A 26,893-nucleotide genomic window follows, 5' to 3' on the forward strand; every position below is an offset into this window, starting at 1 on the left:
CATAAATAGCCAAACAATATGCAATTGATTCATATATTTATATTATACAGTATTATAATAACAGTAATGCTTACTGTATTGATAAATAAGTTATTGTAGACTGAAGGGAATGTCTATTAGCACTGGTAACCAAACATGTATTACATACTGTGAGATCATTTACTATAATAAACTAACAGATAATAAAGGCACGCATACGGGTTATATTACAATTTGATAAATACATCAGATTAGACATTGAAATTGTGAGTTTAGTTATAATTTTATGTTATGCTTAAATTTTATTATAAAGACTATTATTTGTTTAAATATTATTTTACTATATAAATAAAACCTCATTTATGTTGTACTGTATAATAGCTTGAATATGAAATTTAAGAAAAACCACAAATGGTTTCATTGAAACAACAATAATGTATTATTTGAATACTCAATACAAACTATTTCAAGAGTATAAACATTAGTTTCTATGACATTATGATATGTTTTTACAGTTCACTATAATTTATTAGTAAATTAGTAGTGAGTTTTGTCTCAAATAATTTTTTTATAGCATAAGTCTGTTGACAAATAAAGAAACATTTCAAACAAAATAACTTAAAATTTTTTATGTAATATATTTATAGCAATATTTGCAACGATTCGTGTCTTACAATTCCCCATCTCTGAGTGAGATTCCTATCTATAGATATGCTATTATCCTAAAAATATATGTAATATACTATAATATTATGCTATTTATGTATTTTTTATGTCACTATCCATTGAAAGCCTTTCTTTTATTTTTTCACTGCTTTTTGATTTATTATTTGATAAGTTTTTTGTTGATTTTATTTTTATTTTAGGTTATAGTTTGTTTTGTTTTATTTTTTCTATTTTTTAAAAATTTTCTATCGATTCAATTGATTAGAAAATATTTTGACAATTTTTAATATTTTTATGTGTTGAATTGTTATTAATATTATTTGCTATTAAGGAAATGGGTTTATTTTTATTATATGCTATTAATTATATCTATAACACGTATAAAATAAATGATTTTAGAAAATTTAAAAACAATAAAAGAAAATAAATAAAAAACAATATATTAATAGATAACAACAATATCACAATAAATGAGCCAAATAATTGTATACTAATATTACAAAATTATATTAAAATTGAATTATACTGTAATACCAAATAATAATAAATAAATAATACCTTTCATAAAATATAAATGACAATTTGTTATTTTATCTTATCTTATAAGTTAGAGTAATAATGCTATTAATATAGCAGCAGATTATTACCTAATTTCTTATAAGTCTTTATATTCAGGTACAGGAATGTTAACTCCAGTTCCCCAGTCCTTCACACAATACATAAGCACTTTAGTAGTGATAAATGCCAGCAGTTGTGGTGTTTCACATAATACTTGTAAAATACTTTTGGTTCATATATTTAACAAAAGGAAACTCTTGTTTCACACTTACTTAGCTTTTAATAATATAATGGGAATAAAAAAGTGATGAAAAACTGTTTTTACAGATTAATAATAATAATATGTTTACTTATTTATTGATTTTCATAATATATATTCAATGTTAAAATCATTTTGTAATTATACTATAAATTAATAAATATAATATTTTTTCATTGAATTATATTTATTAATATTATTTTTCTATTTATTTATTTATACATATTATAATTTTAACATTATTTTTAAAACTCCAGTTATTTATGTAGATATGAGTTCAGAGTCAATGATCCCATCAATGATGTATATGTTGGCAGAGATCCTAAATTAATGAACGACACGTAAAAAGCGGTTAAAAAACAATATTTGCGATGACATTGTATTTGCTATAATATTAGTTATAATGTCTATTATAATTCAAAAATTTGTAATTAAATAATTAGGCGAAACATATATTATACTCAATGAGCCATTTGTTTAAATCATTTGTTTCAATTACACTGCATTTCCTGAATTTATTGAATTATATGAAAATAAATGCTTTTTAAAATTATTTTTATAAAATTTTATATTAAAACAACAATATTATGATAACATTAACATAAATTTAATTACTTAAATTAATGATAAAGTATTATAAAAATATTTTAATGTAAAAATATTTTTCATTTATAATATTTTGAATTAATATAATATTAATAATATAAGTATATAAATTAATATACGAAAAAATACTAAAAAATAAAAATAAGATAATTATAACTAATTATATGATTTAAATACCCGTTTAATAGGACGGCTCCTATTACAGACTAATTAGATATAATGTTAGCTAATAATATGGCTGTTATATTATTAAAATTAATAGATTAGATATTATTTGCGACCTTTTAAAGCAATCAAATAGCTAAAGGATGTAATGGTTAATATATCTGATATTTGAGTATAACTTTAAGCAATTTATATAATTAATTATAATATTAGCACAAATTGTATTATTGTTATTAGTTTTAAAGTTTAAGTTTTGTGATTTACACATGTGTTTGTTTAATATTAGAGTCATTTTATAAAAAAATGCTATTAAAGAGAATTTTTGAAAAGACTAATAAAGTTTATAAAAAATGAAATTCAGTAAATAATGTATATTACTATAAATGTATTCATCAATAATATATAAAAGCTATACTGTACTGTAGTTATCATAATATTATTAATACTATAGTAAAATAGACTTAAAAGCATATCCTAACGATAGACCAAATATTTATTAATCGAGGGCTCAGTCAAGAGCTTAGCCTAAACTAGATTTTACTCTCCTTTAAGTTAATGTTTGGTAATTTAAATTTTAATCAAATGAATGCATTTGAAAAACGCCTTCATTTTGTTTTTCATATAAACATTTATGCATATAATATATTGTTATGTTTTTGACTTTTGACAAACAATATAAGTAACAGTAATATTAATATTATAATATACATTATATATAGCATATAAGTTAGTTATTGTGCAGTATATATCATAATATACAATTATACTGTAACTATTCACTTAACTAAACAATGTTTTCTATACAATATAAGCCATCAATTTAATACAAGTTTATATATTTTATTAAACAATTAATAAAATACTTTTTTTTATTTAGAAAATGTTTACAAAATTATAAAAATTATATAATTAATTAATATTTTCTTTTCTATTCAAATATTCTATCTTTATATTTGCATTATATGTTTATTTTTAATTATATTGTTTATACTAGGAATTAAATGTTTACGTTATTATAACTATAAAAAAATTAGTTTAGTTTTCTATTAATACTATGACTATTGTTGTATATAATCTCCTTTAGTTTTTGATAACATTAATTCATTTCTCTAATGTTTTAATGACTTTATATTGTATATTATATAAGCTATATAACGATAAAGAAAAAAAATTAATAATTTATATAAATATTGATTTGAAATTTTTGATCGTAAAAAATATATACATATATAGTGTACAATCAATAAATTGTTGATCTTTTGAGACTATTTTGCAACGAAAATGAATTGACTATCATATATATAATACAGTAAATATAGCAATATTATTAAGGGAAGGACTTATTTTATATGAATTGCTATTGAATTGTAAATCTCATTATATTTCATATAAGTAATAAGTATATTAATACAGTATATACACTGTATATAATAAAAATTTTAATAATATACTGTACTATTTTGTTCATTTATTGCATAAATTTATTACATTAATATAATATATTTAATAAAAATGATGATTTCAAATAATATTAATAAAAACATGAATTAATATATTTTATCTAATAATAATTTGTATTTAAATAATAGTTTACAATTGTTAAACACATTTTATTTCAAAATATTAAGCTATATTATATTCAATACGTTTTATACTGGATATTCATTATATTATTTTTTGTTGCATTGTTTAATGTCTTTTAATTAAAAAACAAAACAATATTAACAATCTATTATATTAAGTTAATATTATTATAAAGCTTAGCATTTATATTATTTAATTAAAATTAGTAATCTATTATATAACTAGTTTACCTTGTATGATTTGAGTTAAATATATTTGTATATCTAATTTTGAATATATAAATATTGATTGATTTTTTCATTTTGATGTTAAACATTGTAAGTATCTTTCAATGTTTAATGATGGGCTTTGGATGCGTAGCTTAAGTGTATTTTTCCTAAATTTTATATATAAAATACTATATATACTGTATATGACCGGTCCTTTCTATGTGTTTGTTATGATTTGATAGTTTGATAAAAGTGCAGTTTATGACAGCTGTTTCATCCATGCATTTCTAACGATGATCTGCAGTACCAATAGTGTACACTTACTGTATATGGTATTTGAGGACAAATACCAGTACTAAACAGCTGTCTTTATATAAGTGTATTTTAATTATAAAATTTTACATTTAATTTAACTTATATAAAACATCACACACACACACACACACACACACACACACATTGCAGATCAAGCATTTATAAAGTAAATACAGTGCAATTACATTAATGTGAATATAAAAACTAAGTCCATTTAATTAAAGCTTAAACTTGTCATATATTTATATATACGTATTTATCTCATGCTTTTTTTACCTACATTTCCTAACAACAAATTGATTGATTAGCATTGAATTCATATATATATATATATATATATATATATATATATATATATATATATATTGATATTATAAAAAATATAATTCAGTTAAATGCTTGCTTATGAATGTATTTATTTACTATATTTTTTATATTCAGTAATATATCATTTATAAGTCTTGAAATTTTAGGAGCAGTTTTATCATATCATTCTTTTTGCATTTACATTATAAGTCAGTTATATAAGTAATCATTGTTTCTAAACACGAGAATATATAAGATATTTATTTATGAATTATTGGGAATTCTATATACAGTATATCTATAGTATTATAACTACAGTGTAAGATATATACTATATGTCTTACAAGTTAATATAGTTTGTTATTATTATAATATTTACATTTGTTACTGTAATAAATGAATATATAATTATATTAATAGAAAAAAATATAATTATAACAATAACAATAATATTGAGGCAATAGTAAGGGCGCACCAAATGATGTCCTGACATGCGATGATCGGCACTTAAATTGAAGCCCTTTCTCAGCAAATATCACATACAATGCTAATTGCTATTCAGTACCCTTTCTTTCAACTGTTTTTTCTATCTTTTTGATGTCACTCTCGTAATCAATGTATGTCTCAGATGTCGTCTAAATAAATAATCGATGATTCAGCACATGATATAATATTGATGACATCAATATTACATTGTAAACTGTATTTAAGGGACGGACATTAAATTTTTTGTTTTGTGTACTCTCTCTCTCTCTCTCTCTCTCTCTCTCTCTCTCTCTCTCTCTCTCTCTCTCTCTCTCTCTCTCTCTCTCTCTCTCTCTAAATATAAACACTGAATTTTATTTGTGTGAAAACATTTATTTTTTCTCAAACATTATATTTAGTTTTTGCTGTAAATATATAAAACTAGACAAAGAAACTGAGAAATGGAAAATGTTTTGTGAATAAAATAGAAACTTATAACACATTTTTACTGTATATTTAGTAAAAATATAAAACTGGAGCCAAAAACCTTTTTCAATGAATTATATCCATAAAAATTGGCCAAAAATGACAACACATTTGGTTTGGTTCCCGTCGTTCAGTCATTTATTGTGAATGATTTGATCCGGAATTAGGCTATGATTTGCACATACAGTCTATGAGTTGTTGCCAACAATGTCTGTGAAAATCACAACAAATCAATCGATAATCAAATCTATTATAAAAAGAGAATTATTATGAAAAATATTTGTAATGTTTATAAAATGGATTAATATTAAAATATGAAATTAATTTTAAGCATTAAATTTATTGATATAAAAAAATATATATATAATTAATGTAATAAATAAGCTAATAAAATATTAATGCAAATAATATGTTTATAATTTTGTTATTTATAAATTAGCGTTTATTCATGAAACTAAAATTGCAAATTATTATAACTAAGTGCAGGCTATACAACTAAAAACAAAAAATACAAAAGAAAAAATACTCATTAAATAAAAATTAATGCATATATTATATAATTTATTTATTCCGTCTATATTTTTGGTTGTTTATTGAGCTCATAGTGTTGTGTGTATTAACCAAATAATGGTTTTCATTGTTTAAGACATATAAATACAGTACAACTTTGTATTACTACTGTACTATCTATAGCTATAATAGTTTAAATGGATTTTTTCGAGTATAAAGTTAAACAACAAAAAAGTTGAAAATAGATTGAAATGAGTTCTCATTTTTTTGTTGTTGTTTTGTTTTTTGTGAGCTAACTCTTTGATAAATTCATGCATAATATAAAGCAAAGTCTAAGTTTAAATATATTAAATAAATAGCTTTAAAAAAATAATTTTAGCCACTTTTAAAAATATTATACTCTTGGCTATCATAAAACATTTTTAAGATTACTTAACAACTTTAGCTTTAGCACAACATTTTCAATATATTATATAAAATTAGAGATTTGTAATGTTTGGGCTATACTAAAATATGTCATATATATATATTATAGTATCCCTGTCCCCTAACATCCCATTCTACTTTTGATGAGTTAATTTTGGTTAACAATAAATAAATGGCATAAAATCTAAAGCAATTGATCGAATAAATTGAATGCTTAGAGTATATTAAGAAAAGTGTAGACAAAAATGCAATCTATTTGTTGCCATATATTATACAGTAGTTTATGTATAGGCATTAGTACAACACATTCGTTATAATGACTAACTGTCTCTCATATTTGTTATGAATGATTGTGAAGCAGTACTGATAACCTACCAGTGCTCCGGAAACAAATCTTTGGATAACTAATACGTTAAACACATTTATCAGAAAAATATTTCTTATATTTTGATCGATTGGGATTTGCCAGAGAAAGTGAAAATCAAATGACATTTCACACACAGATTGTCTTTTAGATGCAATTCTTTAATATTAAGAGCAATACATTTGTGAATATATTAACGATAAAAACTATAATATAAATATAATTTTATTTTTTAGTAATTTTTATGAAATTGTGAGTTTAAATATTGCCTTTTTTCTAATATCATCACTTCTTTTCGTCTTTTATTTTTATTTCATATCTCTCTTTGAAAAATAATTTTTAGGGAAAAAAGTTTGACAGATGTTTGAGAGATGAGATGTGAAGAGATGTGTGTCTATATGTGTGATTCAGAGAGAGAGAGAGAGAGAGAGAGAGAGAGAGAGAGAGAGAGAGAGAGAGAAGTGTTTTACAATTTGTGCCAATATTTGGACTGAAAATGAATGAAAATGTCTATTTTAAGAGCGATAAATGCCAGCATAAAGTGATGCAGATATTGATTAATGAATTATATCGTAAATGCAATGCAACTGACAATAAGTAGCAATAAAAGTAATTAGACATTACTTAACACTTGAGAGGCCATTGAGATTGTAGTTAAAGGATAAGACGTTTTGTAAAATCGTATAGTAATTCAAATGTCATATAAAGTAATAATGAAAAGAAATTACTGATAGATAGGTAGCTGTATATACTGTATATATAGATAGAGAGTAAGTTGAGAATAGGTAGGTTAGGTTAATAGATGGGCTGATAGATAGATAGATAGATAGATAGAGAGGAAATAATTATAATGAGAATAAAGATATTAAAGTACAAGTCTTTGAGTGTATTTCACTCTCGAAAGACTTGAGAGCCGTTAGCCGTTATAAGACATCAACTAATGATAACTATAGTAATAGTTGAGACCAATAGAGATGTCATAAAATTAGTTGAAGAAATAGCTGATAACATAACCAAAGTCATCGGTAATATTGGTTTCGCAATACATGACTATCCGATAGTTCTTAATGACTAACATCTGATGATCAAAATGAGAGACTTGGGATACAATTGAATGGTAAGGGTATACAGTATTAAACACATACAATACATACACATCATTGACCAAAACTAAAGAATCAAAATAAAGGCTTTGATACTACTTTTGGTATATACTGTATATATGTGCCGACTATTGCAGAAATAGTGATCACATAAAATATACCTATCATTTGATTTGATTCCCCTTTTGGTTCCTATGATTAGACTATTTCTATTAAAGTGCAACACATTATTGTGAATCAGTTGTCTTATATGTGAAGTTAGATTGTGTTGTGTTATGTAGTGTTCAGCGCTTTTATTGCACACATCTGTATGTATTTTACCAATAGTTTTGTTACTATATATACAGTATATACTGTTTAAATGAAATACAGTTACTGTTAGAGAATAATGGTTTGTATTAAAGAAAAAGAAAAATTAGAGTCTAATAATCAATTTGGAGAAACAACTGAATAAAATGTAGTGAAAAAATCAATTGAACACAACTTATATACATTTAATGCACAAATAAATTCATTGATAACACAGTATAATAAATACAATATAGCAAAAAAGTATATATAAAAAATAGATACTATTTTTATCATTAATTTTTTTCAAATTGATAATCAAACTTAAAAATCAGTTTAATTTGATTAAATGTGTTAAATAATTTGGTTGTTGTTTTTACACAAATAGTGTGGTTTTAATTAATACAAAAATATATACTACATTATGTATATAATAGTCTCAATATATATATAAAAACTGTATATAAAATACTATAGTTAGTTCAAAAACTTAAATGTTACTAATTTTATGTTGTAAAGATATGTTATAAAATGTATTATTATAGTAGAAATTTTATTATTGATTTAGAATATTATAAGATAATTATAATTTTTATAATGATTTAAATTAAAATTCAAAGCAAACAATACAGTTAATATCAAAACATTTAATTTGAAAATTAACGTTATTTATAAGCTGTCACATTTAATTTCTACCAAAATGTCATCATTAAATCTATTTATTTGAATTTTAATATTAGAGTATAAATTAAATTAAAGTAGATTAGCAAAGCTTTTAAACATACAATAATATGTATTATATTTTTTATAAAACAAAATCATGAGATTAAGTAAAATATTTCTTTCGTTTTCCGCTTATTCCCCACTCTTTAAGTCATAAATTTGCAAAATAAAGTATATGAGAGCTAAAAATGCCTATAAATTAAAGACAACTTATTTTTTAAAAAGGCTTTTATGTCAGACATTGAAAAAAGTTATGTAAGTCTCATATTATATAATACATATTAGCAATATATTATATAAACTAAATCATTTGTGAAGTGAATAAATGATAGTTTAAAAAATAAGTGAAACAAAAAATTTTGATTGAAAATTATATTCTTATGTAATGTTGTATTATATAAAGTGTTTGATTTAAAGTATTATTAAATTTTTGAGTCTTTTGTTTACAAAATTATATATTGTATTGTATTTTTTCTATCGAGAGACTACTGTTTCATAATAAATATACTGATATATCCCTGGAGTCAATGCCTTATCTTTTAAAATATAAGTGTGTTTTAACACTTTACTATATTTTAATACCAAATGTACACACAATTGACTAAATATTGTCTGATAAAGTAATTTTACGATATCTTATAAAATATTTTTATGCTTTATAGTTGATTGCATACACTCTTTATATGGCATCGTATAAAATGAGGCAAAACCTAATTAATCACTTGTAAAACAAAAATAGTGTTATATTTATTGAGACAACAGGAAAGAGAAAAAGACTTAAAAATTAAGGCTAAGATTAATAACCTGTTTATAGATATAGAGATATGCAAGTAATGTATATATAGCTTATATACTGAAACCTCCTAACCCTCCGTCAACTCGTACTTCAATAACTCAAAGTGCAATTCGTATATAAAAAAAAGTGTTTTAACAAATACTTAATACTTACAAACAGACCGTTAAAAATTGATATTAAAGTATATAATCTTATTTTTATAGTACTTTTACTTCAAAATGTGCATTGATTTTGATTTTGTTTCACTGAATTTTACTTTTATTTGTGTTCTATATTATACAGTATAATAATTATGATTTTTTAACATTTATATAAAAACTGAATACAGGCTTAATACTGTATAATGATATTTCCTAAATTGTATTATTTATCATTTATTATAAAACTAAAGATTGCTTTTTTATTGTTGATAAAAATCTGTTACTTTTTTGTTATTAATTTTAATTGAAATTTCATTAATGAATGCACTTTTGGGTATAGTTTGATGTGTACTCTGATTTAGTTTTTTGTTATTTTTTAAAATTATAATTTTAAAAATATTTGATAGAATAGAACAGATAAAAAAAATCATTTTAAAAAATAAAATATTACTTTGAAATAATTATATTTTCTCTTTACCTTTATTTGTCAATGTTATATATTAATAACACAGTTAAATATTTATATAATTATACTATTATTAGGGTTAGATCAGATTCCCTCCCTCGTCTTATTTTCCATAAGTTCCTTATATTCCCTGTTCCCTGGGAATTCCCTGGGAAGACATTTCCTTGTGGTACCACCTATCATACATATATTACATAATGTTTAATTAAAAACACGTTTGTATAGTAAATGTCTACAAAATGTATTTAATGTTTTTACTAAATGTTTAATAATATTTTAATCATATTTTGATTGAGTTATTACTAACATAATGGTCCCAATGAAACACATAGATTAGGTACTTTTTAATGTATGACAAATTATATTTTCCCTTTCTAACGATCAAGGGAGGGAATATAATATATTTTCCATATTTTCCGGGAAAATTGGAGGGAATTTATTTGGGAACTTCCCTCCCTCGGAATCTCAATCTAACCCTAACTATTATACAGTAATATATATATATTTATTTTTTTAGATAAAAATAATTTACTTATACAAATATTATTACTTATACAAAGTAAAGTTACACTAAATATGTGATATTTTTAAAGTTATTATTATTTAACTTAATAGTTTAAAATTAATAAATTTTTATGTAGTTTTATAAAAATATATTATATTAGTTAAATTATGTATAAAAATAATTTTTTTATTTTTGTAGTATTTATAAGTATTAACAGTAAATTATAACTATATATTTGATATAATAATTAAATATTGATTCAATATTTTATTTTAATAATTATTGAAGTTATAGCAAAAACAAATTACAATTTATGGTAATCTTAATTATGAAACAATAATATATATAGACATGTATATCGTATTTATAATTTTTTACTGTTGTGTGTGTGTGTGTGTGTGAGAGAGAGAGAGAGAGAGAGAGAGAGAGAGAGAGAGAGTGATTTAAGACACTATAAAATTTATTTCTCTATTATATTTATTGATAACATTGCGATAATAATGTTTTTGTTGTTACCCTCAATGGAAAACTAAACAAATATTATTGTAAAAGGAATTGAGATATATATTCATTATATTATAAGATATTGTGTTAGAAGAATAATATAATAAAATTTTAAGGAAACCATAAAATCATCAGTTTTTGATGGCAAACATTTATATATATATATATATATATATATATATATGCATAAATAATGGTTGAGTAAGTCTTGAAAAACTATCATAAAAAAATTTCACAGAAATAAAATATAATATCATTTATATGGAAACGATTCACAAAAAAAAAGATATTAAGAAATAAATTTTTGTGGCAATCGTTTGACTTTCTTTTGCTTGTAGTAGTAGTAGTAGTAGTAGTAGTACTGTCTTTCCTTTACTATTATATATAATTTATATACTTATTTACACGTTTATAGTATTTCTCATCTCATTTTTGGTGTCATATTTTATGGCATTAGTTGTTCGGGTGTTTCACAAGTCATACATTTTTGTCTAATATCAGATCACATCTCATGTCTTGATATGTGTCCGTAAATGCTTTTTTGACTCTTGACTCGTGTCTCTCATAGATATTGTTTTATCGATCACTTTCTTCAAAATAGTAAACGTTTTTTTTGTGCAAAAAGTTATATCGTGTGTAAAGCAATAGACAACACAAAGACCAGATTGCATAGCAAATGCCTGTTCAATACAACCGGCAATATTGTGAGCAAAAAATACTTAAAATTACAGGTTTTCTGTGTATGTGTGTGACTATGTATACTGTTTTGACTTACAGTTTGACCAGTGATTGCATAGACACGTATCGATTGTGACTATAAATCTTTGGGTCACATATGGGATACAAAAATCTTTGTTTAGGAATATATAATAAATGAAATGTAATACACGACACAATCACTGCATTTTGTATAGCATATAATTTATTGAACATTTCAAGCATTTCTCAATGCAGTCAATATATATATATATATATATATATAAGAAGCGTTTTTCTGAACTTTTATTAAAAAATAGATGATATATATACAGTATATACAGTATATTGACAAAATGTGTTACATAATTATAAGATTGAAAATTATTGTATTTTAATTTTGATTGTCAATGTAACTTACAATATATTAAAGAGCAAAATTAATTAAATACTTAATATGAAATGAATTAATTAAATAAATATTTTATTGTACATAAAAAACTAAACAAATACATAGTTATATATTATCATATATTGTAATATATTTCTATATAATTTATGTCTTAATTTTTAAAAACATTAGATAAATATTTCTAAAATAATAGTTTTAATAATTTATTAACATTAAAAAAAATAGTAAGAATATTTTTAATTTACATAATCTACATAATATATGTATATACTGTATATGTTATTATACTAATTATAACAGTATTACTTATTATTTTCAATTATTTTCAATTAATTTACTTAAATTTTGTTTATAACACTATAATAAATAAAACGCAAAGTTGTATTTTTTATTATTAGTTTTTATTTTTATAAGTGTTTTACTGTCTTATAAATAGCAACAATTGGTATAAATGTTATATAGGTAATCAAAAGTTAATATATTATATTTGAGTTAGATATGCGATAATAGAGGTGTAATAAAAATACCATAAAATATAGTTAAATACAATTATCGCTAAAAACAATTAATTCTAATTCAAACAAATGATTGAATGATAAAAGATATTCAATGAAATTGTGTTTTCCTTAAGTTCATAATAAGTCACTAAAATATACAGTTTATATACAGGTAAATATATATACATATATTATATTATTTTTGTATACAATATATTTTTTTAATTACTTAATCCATTATAAATTTTATTATATTAAGTAAGCCTTGAATATTATATTATTTAGTGTTGTTAATAATTCAATTATAAATTATAATGTTAAATTATAACTTAAAAAGAAAAATTAACTTATTTTTTGATTCACCGCTTACTGAGTCATATAATATATGTATTTACGTATAATATTAGAAATATGCCATTATTTATATCAAAAGTAATAATAAGTACTTACGATATAATATGATATGTTTTCGTATAAAAAAAGATAATTAATATATAATTTTTTGTTAATATTTTTAAATATTTTTCAAATTTTTTATTATAAATATAATTTTGAATGAAAATGTGTAAATATTATGGACATATTGTTATCAAAATATTTAATAGAAAAACAATGTTTTCTAATAAATTATAGACGATATGAATATTTATAACTAAAATCTCACGAAAAATGATTTATAAAAATATATAATATATATAATTATAAAACTAATTTCTGGGAGAATGAAATGTCTTAGAAATTTTATATAAAAATTTATCAGAGATTTCCAGTATGAAAATTAAATATTAAAATTTTAATTTATTATTAAAATAATTTTTATCTAAATGGATTATATTTATGAATTATTAGAAAAATAACAATCAAATTTCTATAAATAAATTTTTATAATCAATAAATGTTTATATTGAAAATTTATTTTAATAATTACTCGATTTTTAGTAAATTTTGATAAATTTCTAATTTATATAATATTATGTTAAACATATAATTCACAAAATTTTAAGTTATAAATTATAACAATTAAACAATTAATCTCTCACTTTATCAAAATTTATTATTACCAAAAAATAATTTTGTAATCCATTATTTATGGTTTTATGTTAATAGATTTTAGTGTATCTAAAAAATGAAAATTACTTGTTATAAAAATTTTAATTCAATTATTCAATATATACATATTGCATATAATAAATATACAGTATAATAAAAATACAATACACTTATATATAGTACATATTGCATAATATGCGTTTAAATTAGGATTAATATACATTATAATGTATAATCTGGTCAAAGGATTTATATGTTTAACATATAATAAAATCTCAAATTCATTAAAATAATGAAAATTAATAAAAAATTAGTTTACTTGTAATATAATATCTCATTTGTACATAACTTTTTAATAATTAACAGATTATTTTCTTTAATGCTTTTAATATACGAGTCTTGCAATTACTGATATCGCAAACCTTTTTAATATTTTATATCAAATATTGAATATATGATTATATATTATGATATATGAAATTTGATTGTATATTATTTAATATGTTTCGAGTGTATTGTTATTAAAGAGTAGAGTAGAAAGTGAGAGAAAAGGCCACTGAATATGATTTTCAGTGCCTTTTAATATACCAGTGCTTTCTCTGGTATAAAGTAACACCAGTTTGTGTGCAAATGTGAGAAATTGTTAGGCATTTACTACAATGTATTGTATTTGTAGTTATCAGTGGAGTAGGAGTTCGCTTGTCTCACATCGACATTACTATCTTTCAGTCACTCATGTGTTTGTTTGAAACCCAACCAAATCCAACCCAACCCACCCGTACTACAGTATTCAATGTATAATAGACTCGACTGAAGTATTGCTCGCATCGCTTGCAGGCCTTTCGCCTTAACTATTGAGTGGAGTGCCTAACACTCGCCACAAACCAAGTCAGAGCACTGGCAGCTTGAGATCAGTACATAACTACCGATTCTCAACGTTTTGACTATTTGTAAGCTTACAGTGAATTTTCTATCAGTTTTCATGTGTTCTCTAACATACATTTATATTGACGGTGTGTTTGTGTGTGTTTATGCCATTGGAAACAAACACAACAGTGCTTATTGACAGTTCATTTACTCATAATATTATATATAACTTAAATTATATTTACTGTCATATTCTTCACGTTATATCATTGAAAGTCATTTTGATATTATTTTATATAAATACATATAATTTTGGTTTACTTTAACAAAGAGTCAGTGAAAATACATTATTTGACAACTTTTTATTTATATTGAATATTCTGTGTTTGTAATGTCATATAAATATAATGGAAAAATAATGTAACGATAGATACATAAGTATATAATATACTGTAGTTATATATTTTATGAGAATTGTAATAATTGAAAATTGATTATATAACATATTAATAAAATAATATAAATTTATCTTGGATCACAATATTTTATAGTTAATAATAAAACAGTTAATTATGCTAATAAGTAATATTATAATAGCATAACATATATAATTTATAAAAGTGTGCTATAATGGGAACAACAAAATTAATTTATTGATTAATTAATTAGTTTCTCTCATTTAATAATATATAATAAGTTTCTATGTTTAATGTGAAGCAAAATTATTTTAATAATTATAATATAAATAAAATATTTACTTAGTCTGCCATGATTTGTATTGCATAGTATTTAAATTGATTTATAAATATTTTTATTATTTTTTATCTTCAATTATATAATATATATTTATGTACACAACGTTTTATAAACGCTATAAATATTAAGTCATTTTATTTACTGAAGAGTTTATCAATACTTATAAAAAATAAGTTATACTAATAATTAATAATAAATTCAATTGATTTTTCCTCTCATTCACATTAATGCTATTAAATCAATGATTGATTAATAATGAACTCCAATAATGACAACAGATTATTGTTACGCTATTATCAACTGATTATTTGGATTAAAGTTATTATTATTATAAGCGTATCATTAGTGTTGTCGACAGCAGAGGAGCACAACATTAACTGTAAGTTATAATAAAATATATACAATATATACACAATTTTTATGACAATAACTAAAGAAAATACCGTCAAAAAAAAGTAACTAATATTATTCACATTTCAAAGCAAAGAATATATTTGTTATACTTTATGTGACAAAAATAACTTTTATAGATATGATTTTTTGTGAAATGATTCAAAATCATATAAAAAATTTATATAATATTACACATAATTGAGTGTCATTTGAATGAATACACAAAATATTTTTTACTTATCTCTCTAACATTAAACTTAAACATTTGGATCTATGAAATGAAAAACTTATTATTATTTTTTGGTAGCATTTTTATGTATGGCATTCATTTCTCTTACACACTAATCTTTAAATCGTTTTTCACGAATTTTAATATTTTTTTTGTCTAAAAACAAACAAAAAATTGAAATAAAAAAACTAAATTTTTAATATTTGTTATATTGTGTGGTAAAAAAACAAAACACAATTTTCTTGTGAAAACATATATTCTTTATAAATTTATCATAATTTATATAATATCTGATGTCTTGTGACAAACCCTTGTCTACAATCTCTATGACTAATAATTTTTTGTTTTCTTTTATTTGAATTCTCAATCAGTCTCTCTCTCTCTCTCTCTCTCTCTCTCTCTCTCTCTCTCTCAAGAAAAAGACTAATATTTTTTAATATGAAGTAAATAATGTCCTCTGGAGTGGAATAATCTTTAACTGATAGATATGTGTATAATATATTAGCATTTTTATGTTAGTTTGTGTTAGAAAAGTTTGTTTTCAATAATATACTTTTTTATAACATTATAAGATTAATGAGACAAACGACTAAAAATGCAAAACACATGAATAGTGGAAAACAAGACAACGATTTATGAAAATGAATGGAAACGAAAGCTTCATATAAAAAGTCGATAAATTAGTCTTAGGTTCGGCTCCTGTCATGTGTTAGGTCTGTGCCAAGGATTATGTGTGTCTGTCTATAAGTTTTTAAATGACACCAATCAATACATATATCATTTTATTATAATTTTTTCTCACAATATTTTGTTTTTTTCTCTATTGACTTATTAGTGATAGTTTTTTGTTAGGCTATTTGTCTAAGAGGTTGTGATGTTGTGATGGTTTGAGGGCTTTTTGAACTAACACTCCGTATATTATCTATATTTTTAAGTCTATTATACGCCTTATATTAACAGTCGATGACCAATCTAATTGCTTTAAAAATTTTAGACACATTAACTTTATATCTATGATATATCTATAAATTTATATGAAATTTATATTTACCATATTATGTATAGTATTATATTACTTGTATATCCAGTTCCCCACTTAATTAGCGCATTAAAGCTTAATTTGTTGAACAAAAAACATATTACAGCAAAAATGTATGATATTATTGTTCATTACTTTTAATAAATACAGTATTTTATATTAACATCAAAATTCACTACCAAATTGGCTATCAGTGCTGCAGATGGTTTGCCTACCTGTCTCTCTGTGCTATCGTGTGTCTAAATTTTGTTGTTTTTATATTATTAAAGTAATCATTTTGTTGAAATGAGTTTAATATATAATATTTCAATAGAAAATTTATATATAATCTATATATTATATTTATTGTACTTACTGACAGCAATGTCATTAATTTTATAAATAATTTTAGTAAATATAATTATTTTGTTAAATTTGTTTTTCTAGAGTCCAATAGTATTAAATTGCATTATATGTTATTTTGTTTTTTGATAATATTATTCATTAAAATCTGTTTAATTCCTCATAAATATTTAAAGTATAATAAATACAGTTAACCAAACAATCAGTTTTGTTTATATAATTTAAATATTGAATTATATTGTAATATCAGTCAATGCTATAATTTTTAAACTGTATAAGTTATCATTACTATAATCATAAGAAAATTAAAGCTATTTACAATTTTCACTTTTATACTGTATCTAAACATAATAAAAAACCAATCACAAAAACATTAAATTTGCAATAATTAGTATAAATGTTTTAAATAACATTGAATCTTAAATTTCATACCTATTATTTAATGGCATTGTTTAGCCTCTTATGTTATGAAATGTTAGTTATACCAAACATTTGAAATCTAAACATAACAAAAACAGTTTTTATAGTTAATTATGTGTTATTTTAACATTACGTGCAAAACTATCGGATGCTATACTAATGTAAAGCTATGGCGCCGTTCGCTACCAATTAAATGATAATATTGTTCACATGAATAGTGTATAGTTTTTTTTCTGCCGGTGCGGGTGAGAGGTGTCACTAAATAAGGTTCACTATTTACATCTGATATGTGTATACTTCTCCACCCAATTATTGATTTTCTCTCTTTTAGCCAAATTTTTTGACTAATATTACATTCGGTTAATATAAACATAAAATTCTTGAAAATCTAAATTTATAGCATATGTTATTACGTATATAATATATATAACAAATAGTTCATTTGTATTAAAAAAATATCGATTTACTACTTTGTTTATGATAGACAATACTAGAAATTTAGTCCAAAATTAGACTTTTTAAATCTTTTTTCTGCATTTTTGTTAACAAACAAATGACAATTCTTTGGACTAAAATTGAGTTTTGTTTTTAGGTAATGCATTCATTGTAGGCATAAGGATATGATATATATGTTTGTTATTTAGGTCTCTAAAAGAGTGCCATTTATTTTGTTTAACCAAAACTTTATTACATAATGAAGTGATGGGATGTCTCGATTCGCATATAATAGTCTGTTCATTATTTTGCACTCTCTCTCTCTCTTTCTCTCTCTCTCTCTCTCTCACTCACTCACTCACTATTTATCCCCTTATATATGTAACTTTGTATCACATCATTTAGTGACTATTTATTAGTTATCAATGCATAGAGAGTGTAAACCCGCAACAAATCATTGCCATTATACGATATCCTCGTCTCTAATCATATTCTTCTCATATAAACTTTTATAGTCTCTCTCTCTCTCTCTCTCTTTCTTTCTCTCTTTCTTTCTCTCCCATTGCTAATAACGTCCAAATGTTTTTGTGTATCGTTCCGCACATTACATTGCCGTACCCTTAGTTAGGGACACAAAACGACTAGAAGTGAGAATAGACAACAAGGGATGAGTTGATAGCATTGGTAGTGAAGTGAAGTTTTATGTATACATTAGAGTAAATACACGTTTGGATACTTTAGTGATATATCCAACAATTCTAATCAATGATACCGTCAGGGCTTACATTTGGATATCATTTTAGTGTCACTCCTATTCAATGCTATTATTGTAATCAATTTAATGTTTTTGGATTTAGACACCACTTATTGGGAGGACTAACACACAGGCAGTCATATAGTATATACAGACATACTCTGACAAAGAACTTGTTTTTCACTGAATTATTGAAAATTGTTGTCTAAAGAGATGTCAATAATTTATTTTTATGTTCTTTACATTCATTTTCCGCAATTTTATTTGTTTATTACAATTATTATATTTATTATTACATAACACTTACTGTCAACAATTAAAATATTAAATTCAGATATAAATGTAGGCTTTGAAATAAACTAATAATAAAAAGAGGAGTGAATTAAATATATTGTAAAATGAAATACACATAAAAGCTTTTAAACAATGAAAAGACACACAAAACTTAATTTAAATGAAGAAAATGTAATAAAAAGTTAGACATATGTATAGTAAATATAAATTGAATACAATATTAAATGATTGTCAGCCCAAACATAGCTTAAAATGAAATAAAATTATTTATATACAATAAATTGGAGTCAAACTGTGTCTAAGTGTTAATGAATGATATATAAAATTTTATTATTATTTAACTTTTTGCCAAAATATATATTTGCTTAGCGTTTAGTTCTCACTAAGCAAACTAAGCATATATTGTATGTAATATATAATTATATTTAATTTCCTATCAAACATTAGTTATTACCGTATAATAAAACGATAGAAAAAGTAGTTACATATTTCAAATATATGTGACACACATATTAAATAATATTATTATAAATAAACGAGAAAATAAAATAATACACAAAATTTAATGTGAAAACCATTTTTCACAAACATTTTATTCAATCAGTGCATACAATTGGCTATCAATTGAATTAGTCTTGAAAAGTGTGGGATTGAAGTAGTATTTTGTGGAAACATTAGCAGTGATGGTGAGTGTGTGCTCTTTATATGAGATATGCCTTGTTATTAGAGCCAAATGTTACCATACATACTACTATACCCGTCCCTAAAGTGCACCACACACTCCACACTTTGACAATCAACTCATTATTGTTAGAATAGTATACATATATAATGCATGGGATGATGGTCTTCATCCTCATTGCAAATATGCCTTTTATTGTGATCCCCTATAGTTCCCCATAACACCCAAACATTGAAAGAGACACTACTTTGCCTATGTTAAGGTCCCATCAGATTTCAACTATAAATAATTTTTTGTTAAATCCATTTCCATATAAGTCGGTCCCGTTGTTACACTGGTGTGCGTTATGTTATGCAAAGTTAAACTCGATATTCAATATAATGGTGAAAGACTCGTAGAGATTGCAATCAACCAGAAATACAGGCGCTCTCACTATTTACAGACCGTCCGACACGACAACAGTCGGAGCACAAGACCATACTTTTAGTCGGGAGCTGACTATTGATTGAAAGCATTTACATAAACTTATTGTAATCATTACAATAAAAGCTGAATATCCCAACAGCTCTCATATGTACTCATTATATAATAGATTCGCTTATAGTAGGACTCAATGAGATATATCAGGGAGTGTTATGCCTTACTATGGGAGAGCAAAATATATTTTTATAAAAATAAATGCATTTGTTATTTATGAGATGCAAACTAAGTATTATTTGCTTATATAATACAACAAAAGGAGTCAAACAGTCAGTGCCTTAAATTGTAATTTATTTTATTTGACTGACAATTAATTTGTAAAACATTTTATAAGTTAAAAAAATATTATTTAAATGAGTGCTAAAGTCGTTAATTAATTCCCATAATAATAATGACTGCTAATAGTTAGTAAATAACACATGTGTTTGGGTAAGGGTTAGAGTGAGTTAGGGTTACTGTACTTTCTGTAAACATAACGTAAAAATATTTTTTATAATAAATGTATGGATAAAATACACAACAAATCGATTTACTTCACGTTGCGATTGTAAACATTGCAAAACTTGTTTGCCATCAATATTGGTGCGGGTATTGGATAAGTTGCTGTATTGAAGACTCATTAGAGGGGCACCTGATGTTTGACCAATAATTTGTCGTTCGGTTCATTATTATAAATGACATACATATGGTGTACCCCAACTATCTATGGAGGCGCCCATAATTAAATGTTAGTAATTTTTAAAAGTCATATACAGTCACTTGATTGCAAACCACTTAAACGGATAGTACTTTATATGTTATATAATAATAATACATAACTAGTAATGAAAAATACAAGGAGTGGTTTAGCATATTATCTAACTTTTATAAACTTTAAACATTTTTTGTTATATTTTTAAAATGAATGCCATTAAAAGTGTTTGTATAGTTTAAAGCAAATTGAATGTTTCATTATACAGTATTAATCACTTGTACCTTAAAAATGCAAACTCTCTCTCAATTTTCTAGGACTACAAAAATAAAGATAAATAAGAGGTATAAATAAAAAAATTTACTTAAGTTTATTTTTGTAATGCATTAACGTTTATAAAATGTATTTTATATGATGATCGTAGTGATGATCTCATGAACCCATTAAATAGTTTATTAACTTTTTAAGAGACAAAAATGATTGACTTTTAATACCTTAAAAAATATTAGGTTTCATTTGTATCACTCATTCAACTAAATTCAAGATATCATATCCTATTTCTAAGGAAATAAAAATAAAAACTTTTAATTAACTTATGAAAAACATATTATATATATACAGTACTTGAAATTTTTAAAGTATAATAAAATTTTATTTAATAAATTCATATTAATATCATAGAATACTAGTACAAAAAAGAAAGAGAAAAAATTTATTGTTTCACATATAAAAGATATAAAAAATTATATAACTTTTTTATGTGTGAATAAATGCCATAAATTGAGTATATTTTAATGATATCTATTGGACCGCAAAAACATAACTTAAATCAATGTAATTCTTCTTCTTATTCAAAGACAACTTTATATTTCACTGATTCACTCATACAATGAACTCAATTGCGGTTCAAATAAAAAGATATTTACTTTTTAGGTCCTATTTCTCTATATATTTGTACCGACAGTTAGAGTGGGAGATGAGTCGTGAACTGAGGGATGAGCTGAGAGTGTGTTTAAGTGAAGGTATAAGTGTCGAGTACTTTACAAAAAAAGGTATATTTGCTATAAGTTTACTGTAAATATTATCGAAATGTGCTTTTTGTGAAGCATTTATTTTAAGACCAACGATGTCTTAAAATGTTACTTATTTTGTTTGATCCAAATATTTAAGCAAAAAATCATTTATATTTTTTCATAAAAATATAAAATATTGATTCTTTATCATATGTATGTTTGACTCAATGTTTTTCAACACATTTTTCAAACAATTAATAATTCAATCATTTTTCTAGTGCTTACCTATTGACCCCCGAAAACAAAATATTGTGAACAATATATTTATATAAGTAAATGTCTGAAAGTTAGGACCGGCTTTCATGTCAAACAATAATGTTGTAAAAGACATGGAAATGGATGACTTGTTTAAGTGCTTTTATGTGGAAGTACTGGACAGACATTGTATTATCCATTATATCTCAATTTATTATATTTTAAAACTCAAATAATAATAGACTTTTACTTTTGAATTAAGACATGTATTAAGTGGTCTTTAGTGGATCGGCACCGGTATTACATTATCACAGTACCTGATATTATATTATTATGTTCAGTACAATAGCAATATTAACTAAACTCTTAAGCAATGTATAGCCAATAGATAATGGGAGGCAAACAACATACAAGTAAAGGTCAGTTGGCTTTGAAAGTAATTAAAATATTTTCCCAAATAAGTTGTGATAAGTCTTAAAATAGTTTTTTTTAACAAATGCTATTCACTTCATTAAATTATAGTATTATTAGTCACTGATTGCCAAATAAATTATGTTTTTTCATTACATTCATGTTTCTCACTCCGGTATTCAATGTTTTTAGGGTTTATGAGAATTATCACACCTTTGCGATCATTTTTCTCACTCATACTCGGCTTCAATCAAAACCTCTTAACAGCTAAAACTTGCTTTTGGTTTGACTTTATTTATATAATAACATTGAAGTCAATGCATTATAACATGTGAAGCAAAATAATAAGATAACGGATATTATATATTATTATTATTATACTTTTATAGCTAAGAGCAGTACAACTACTTTAGTCCACTATATGTCTGTGTGTTTTGCTATGAATAGAGTCGGGATTAAAGCTCTACTTTTATGTTATATAACTAATATATTAAACGCCATGAATAGGGCTGTTAGCAAATCTGATATGTTTTACTGAACAGATATAATGACTACTACTTTTGATATAATATAGTCAACACATATAAAGGCCGATCCCTTGAAAATCTACTCTATTTTCTCTCTTGAAATGTCACCCAAAGAGCAGATGTGTTGATCGGTTCCCGAGGTATGGAAAGACTTTCAAAGAGAGTGTGCTTTTGCCTGAAAATTGAAAATAATATGCATTGAAAATATGCATCAAATGTTATCCTCAATGTTATGCTTGATTTTATGCATATATCTCAGCCCTAACTAACAGTTCAACCAAATGCTATGTCGAGTAACAAGAGTTACGGATTGCAGTCGCATGTGATGTGCCATTCAGTGACAAACAAGGCTTCATATATACATTGGTTTGGGCACTGGTAGGCGCCGTTTACCCTAACCTTTGCAAATGTGAATTTAGCAATATCACTGGCACTTGAGTTCCCCATTACTTATTTTGGTCCCCATGAGGCTCCTTGCGAACCATACCAGCCTTTACCATATCCTCTAAATTCATTTCCCATTTATATACAAAAGTACACATAAAGAACCCAATTTTAAATCAATAGCTATTAATCAAATTACGGGTCTTTTTATAACAACACTTCTATTAGTATCACAGATAGTGCACAAAACAACCAATAAATAAAGCATTACTATCACTAATGAAAATTTTTTACATTCAACTAAATCTCTCTCTCTCTCTCTCTCTCTCTCTCTCTCTCTCTCTCTCTCCTTAACATTTTTGTATTGCTTAGCATTTGTATCCATTGTTTTCTAATTTCAAAAATTGATTTTTTTATTACACAATCGTTCACTCGCACTGTTGTTTCACTATATGCTACCAGTGCTCGACAGGACTGGTACTCTGTTTTCTTGTTTTCAGAGAAATGATTATAATTTTTCATATGAAACTTAGTAATAGATTTTTTGTTTGATGTGATGGTTTGACTCAAACTTTTATTTCCCATATTTATTGGAGGCATAGATAAAGAAAGTGAATGAAAGAAATTGAAGGTTTTTTCCTAACATTTGGCAAATAATAATTGAGAGCCGAGTCTTGAGTTTTCTCTAATAAATAGTTTATTTGATTCACTCGTGTGTTTTGGCTTTGTATTGCTTTTAAGCACTTTCTGTACCCAATCATTATGAGCGGTCAGTGCTCAGTGGTAGGCATATGTTCACTGGTCTATTGTATGCTATTATGTTTGTGTGCTATGGCATCGGTATGTTTGAATAATGCTAAAAGGAGTCACTGAAAAGGTATAACTATAAGCTAAAAAGTTTAACCAAAATTCAATAAAAGCATTGATTTTTAGAGGAAAAGCTTAATGAATGCAAAAAATGTGTTATAATAACACTGTTTGTGATATGATGTGCACAACATGTATAATACAAGAGCACTGGGAGATAGAATTTATAGTGTTGTAGCTGTTGTACAGTATGTACGGTATAACCAACTGAGTGGTCAATATCTGAAGGATATTAACATTTGTTGGCTGTTTAGCGCTGACAACAACAGTACCCAAACCAACGTCTCTGTGCTCTCTGACCTCCTCTTCTTTTGTGGCTATTCTTCATTTGTGTCACATGTATGGCACCCCCACTGCTGTGAACTCAAACGCTATATACGACGTCTCAAAAGCTATAAATATATATATAAATATTTTTTGTTATAAAAATATTTCTCTTCACCTCAACCTCCTTGTCCTTGAATCACCTAATTTCTCATATGTTCACCAAATCAATCATAAATAAATGGATCGTGAAATTCATAACTATTTATATTAATAGTTATAAGTAAAGTGTAAAAAATTAAAAATAAAATATGAAATCTTCAGGTACTGTCATAATATGACTGACGATTGATTGTACAGTAAATGTTTTGTTTGGCATATTTTTTGTGAAACAAATATAGATTACAATACGTTTTAAAAAACATTTTCTTGAGAATGTATTTATCATATATTTTAAAGTTAATAATACTAAAAATTTTCATGTTTTACACAAATTTAGTAAATGTATGTTTATTATAGTTTTATTGCCATAAATTGTTTGTTGTTTGCAATTGACTGTAAGACAACATTTTTTTATTACCTAATTGTGGCGTTTGTTCGTTGCTTTGGTGCATAAATGACTGAAAAATCGGTTTCCCTTTTGTTAAGGTGTGTCCTCACCGCCAATAATCGTATGGTTTGGGACCTAATATAAGAGTCGGAGTCTAATGAGAAACACATTTTAGTTTTTAATATACAGTATATATAATATGATTAGTGTTATTATTATTATTTATGATTAATAGCCATATTATGAGTGCAAAAACTTTGACCCAAACAATAGAGCAATAATTTTGCCGCAAATCTATCAGTAAATATATTGTAATACTCTCTTATCTATTGATGGCAATTACTAACAATAAAAATGTTATGCGTATAAAATAAAACATAATTTAAGTTTAATATATATTATAAAAATATAATCATAATTTATAATGTGTATAAACAACAATATAAAATTGAATAATTATATTTAATATCCGGTATACTTAGCGGTAATATAAAATTGTAAGACAGACATAAAAAAAGTATAAACCGTATGTTTTATATTACTGAAAAAATAAATAACAAAATGTTTTTAATAATTTATCAGACTTTATATTGAAAATGTTTTTCACATTAAAAGTAGTTAAATATTTTTGGTGGCAATGAATACATTGGTTGTCAAAGTTTGTCTGACGACTATTAGAAGGACTTAAATACAAAATCTTTGTATTACTATTGCGATTAAAAACTATATAAATTTGTCTGATAGTCATATTGATGGCTCGTTTGCTTCAAAATCTAAGTGTCTTTCACTGCATGTTTGCCTTTATTGGCAAAACACCCTTGACTTTCAATGGCTTTAAAAACTATTTTATAGATATATTATGCCTCTTATATGCTATGTATGGAAAATATCAACGCTATAAATAAAAATATCAAATATACTACTACTACTAGTACTGGTCATGTTTTATATACATCACAGTTTATTATATACAATGTTTTTAAGTTTACATAAATTTTATCTTGTATTACAAGACATAGTAATAATAATAAACCATAATTTGTAAAATAAATTACTTAATTTAGTTTTTATAAGAAAACATAATATTACATAATTAATAACAAAATTATAAATAATAAAAATTGTGTTATTTTGTTAGTACAGTATGTTTAATGTTTAGCCA

The 26,893-nt window shown here is 24.0% G+C and overlaps 1 protein-coding gene across 2 annotated transcripts in view; it reads left to right on the forward strand.

The window, feature by feature from the left end:
- LOC128965960 (protein sax-3-like) overlaps positions 1-26,893 on the forward strand; it is a 53,150-nt gene that overhangs the window by 13,366 nt on the left and 12,891 nt on the right. The window contains exon 1 of one of the 2 annotated variants that reach the window (XM_054312752.1): positions 15,934-16,080. The exons of the other annotated variant lie outside the window; for it this stretch is intronic. Coding sequence (XP_054168727.1) covers positions 15,957-16,080 — 124 coding nt within the window. The 5' untranslated portion in view covers positions 15,934-15,956. Of the gene's footprint in view, positions 1-15,933; positions 16,081-26,893 lie in introns of those variants that run through there. 2 annotated transcript variants of the gene reach the window in all.

This window comes from Oppia nitens, unplaced genomic scaffold (assembly GCF_028296485.1).
Source record: "Oppia nitens isolate AA-2021 unplaced genomic scaffold, nextdenovo-longstitch-racon4-pilon3 scaffold18_pilon_pilon_pilon, whole genome shotgun sequence".
Lineage (NCBI taxonomy): Eukaryota > Metazoa > Arthropoda > Arachnida > Sarcoptiformes > Oppiidae > Oppia > Oppia nitens.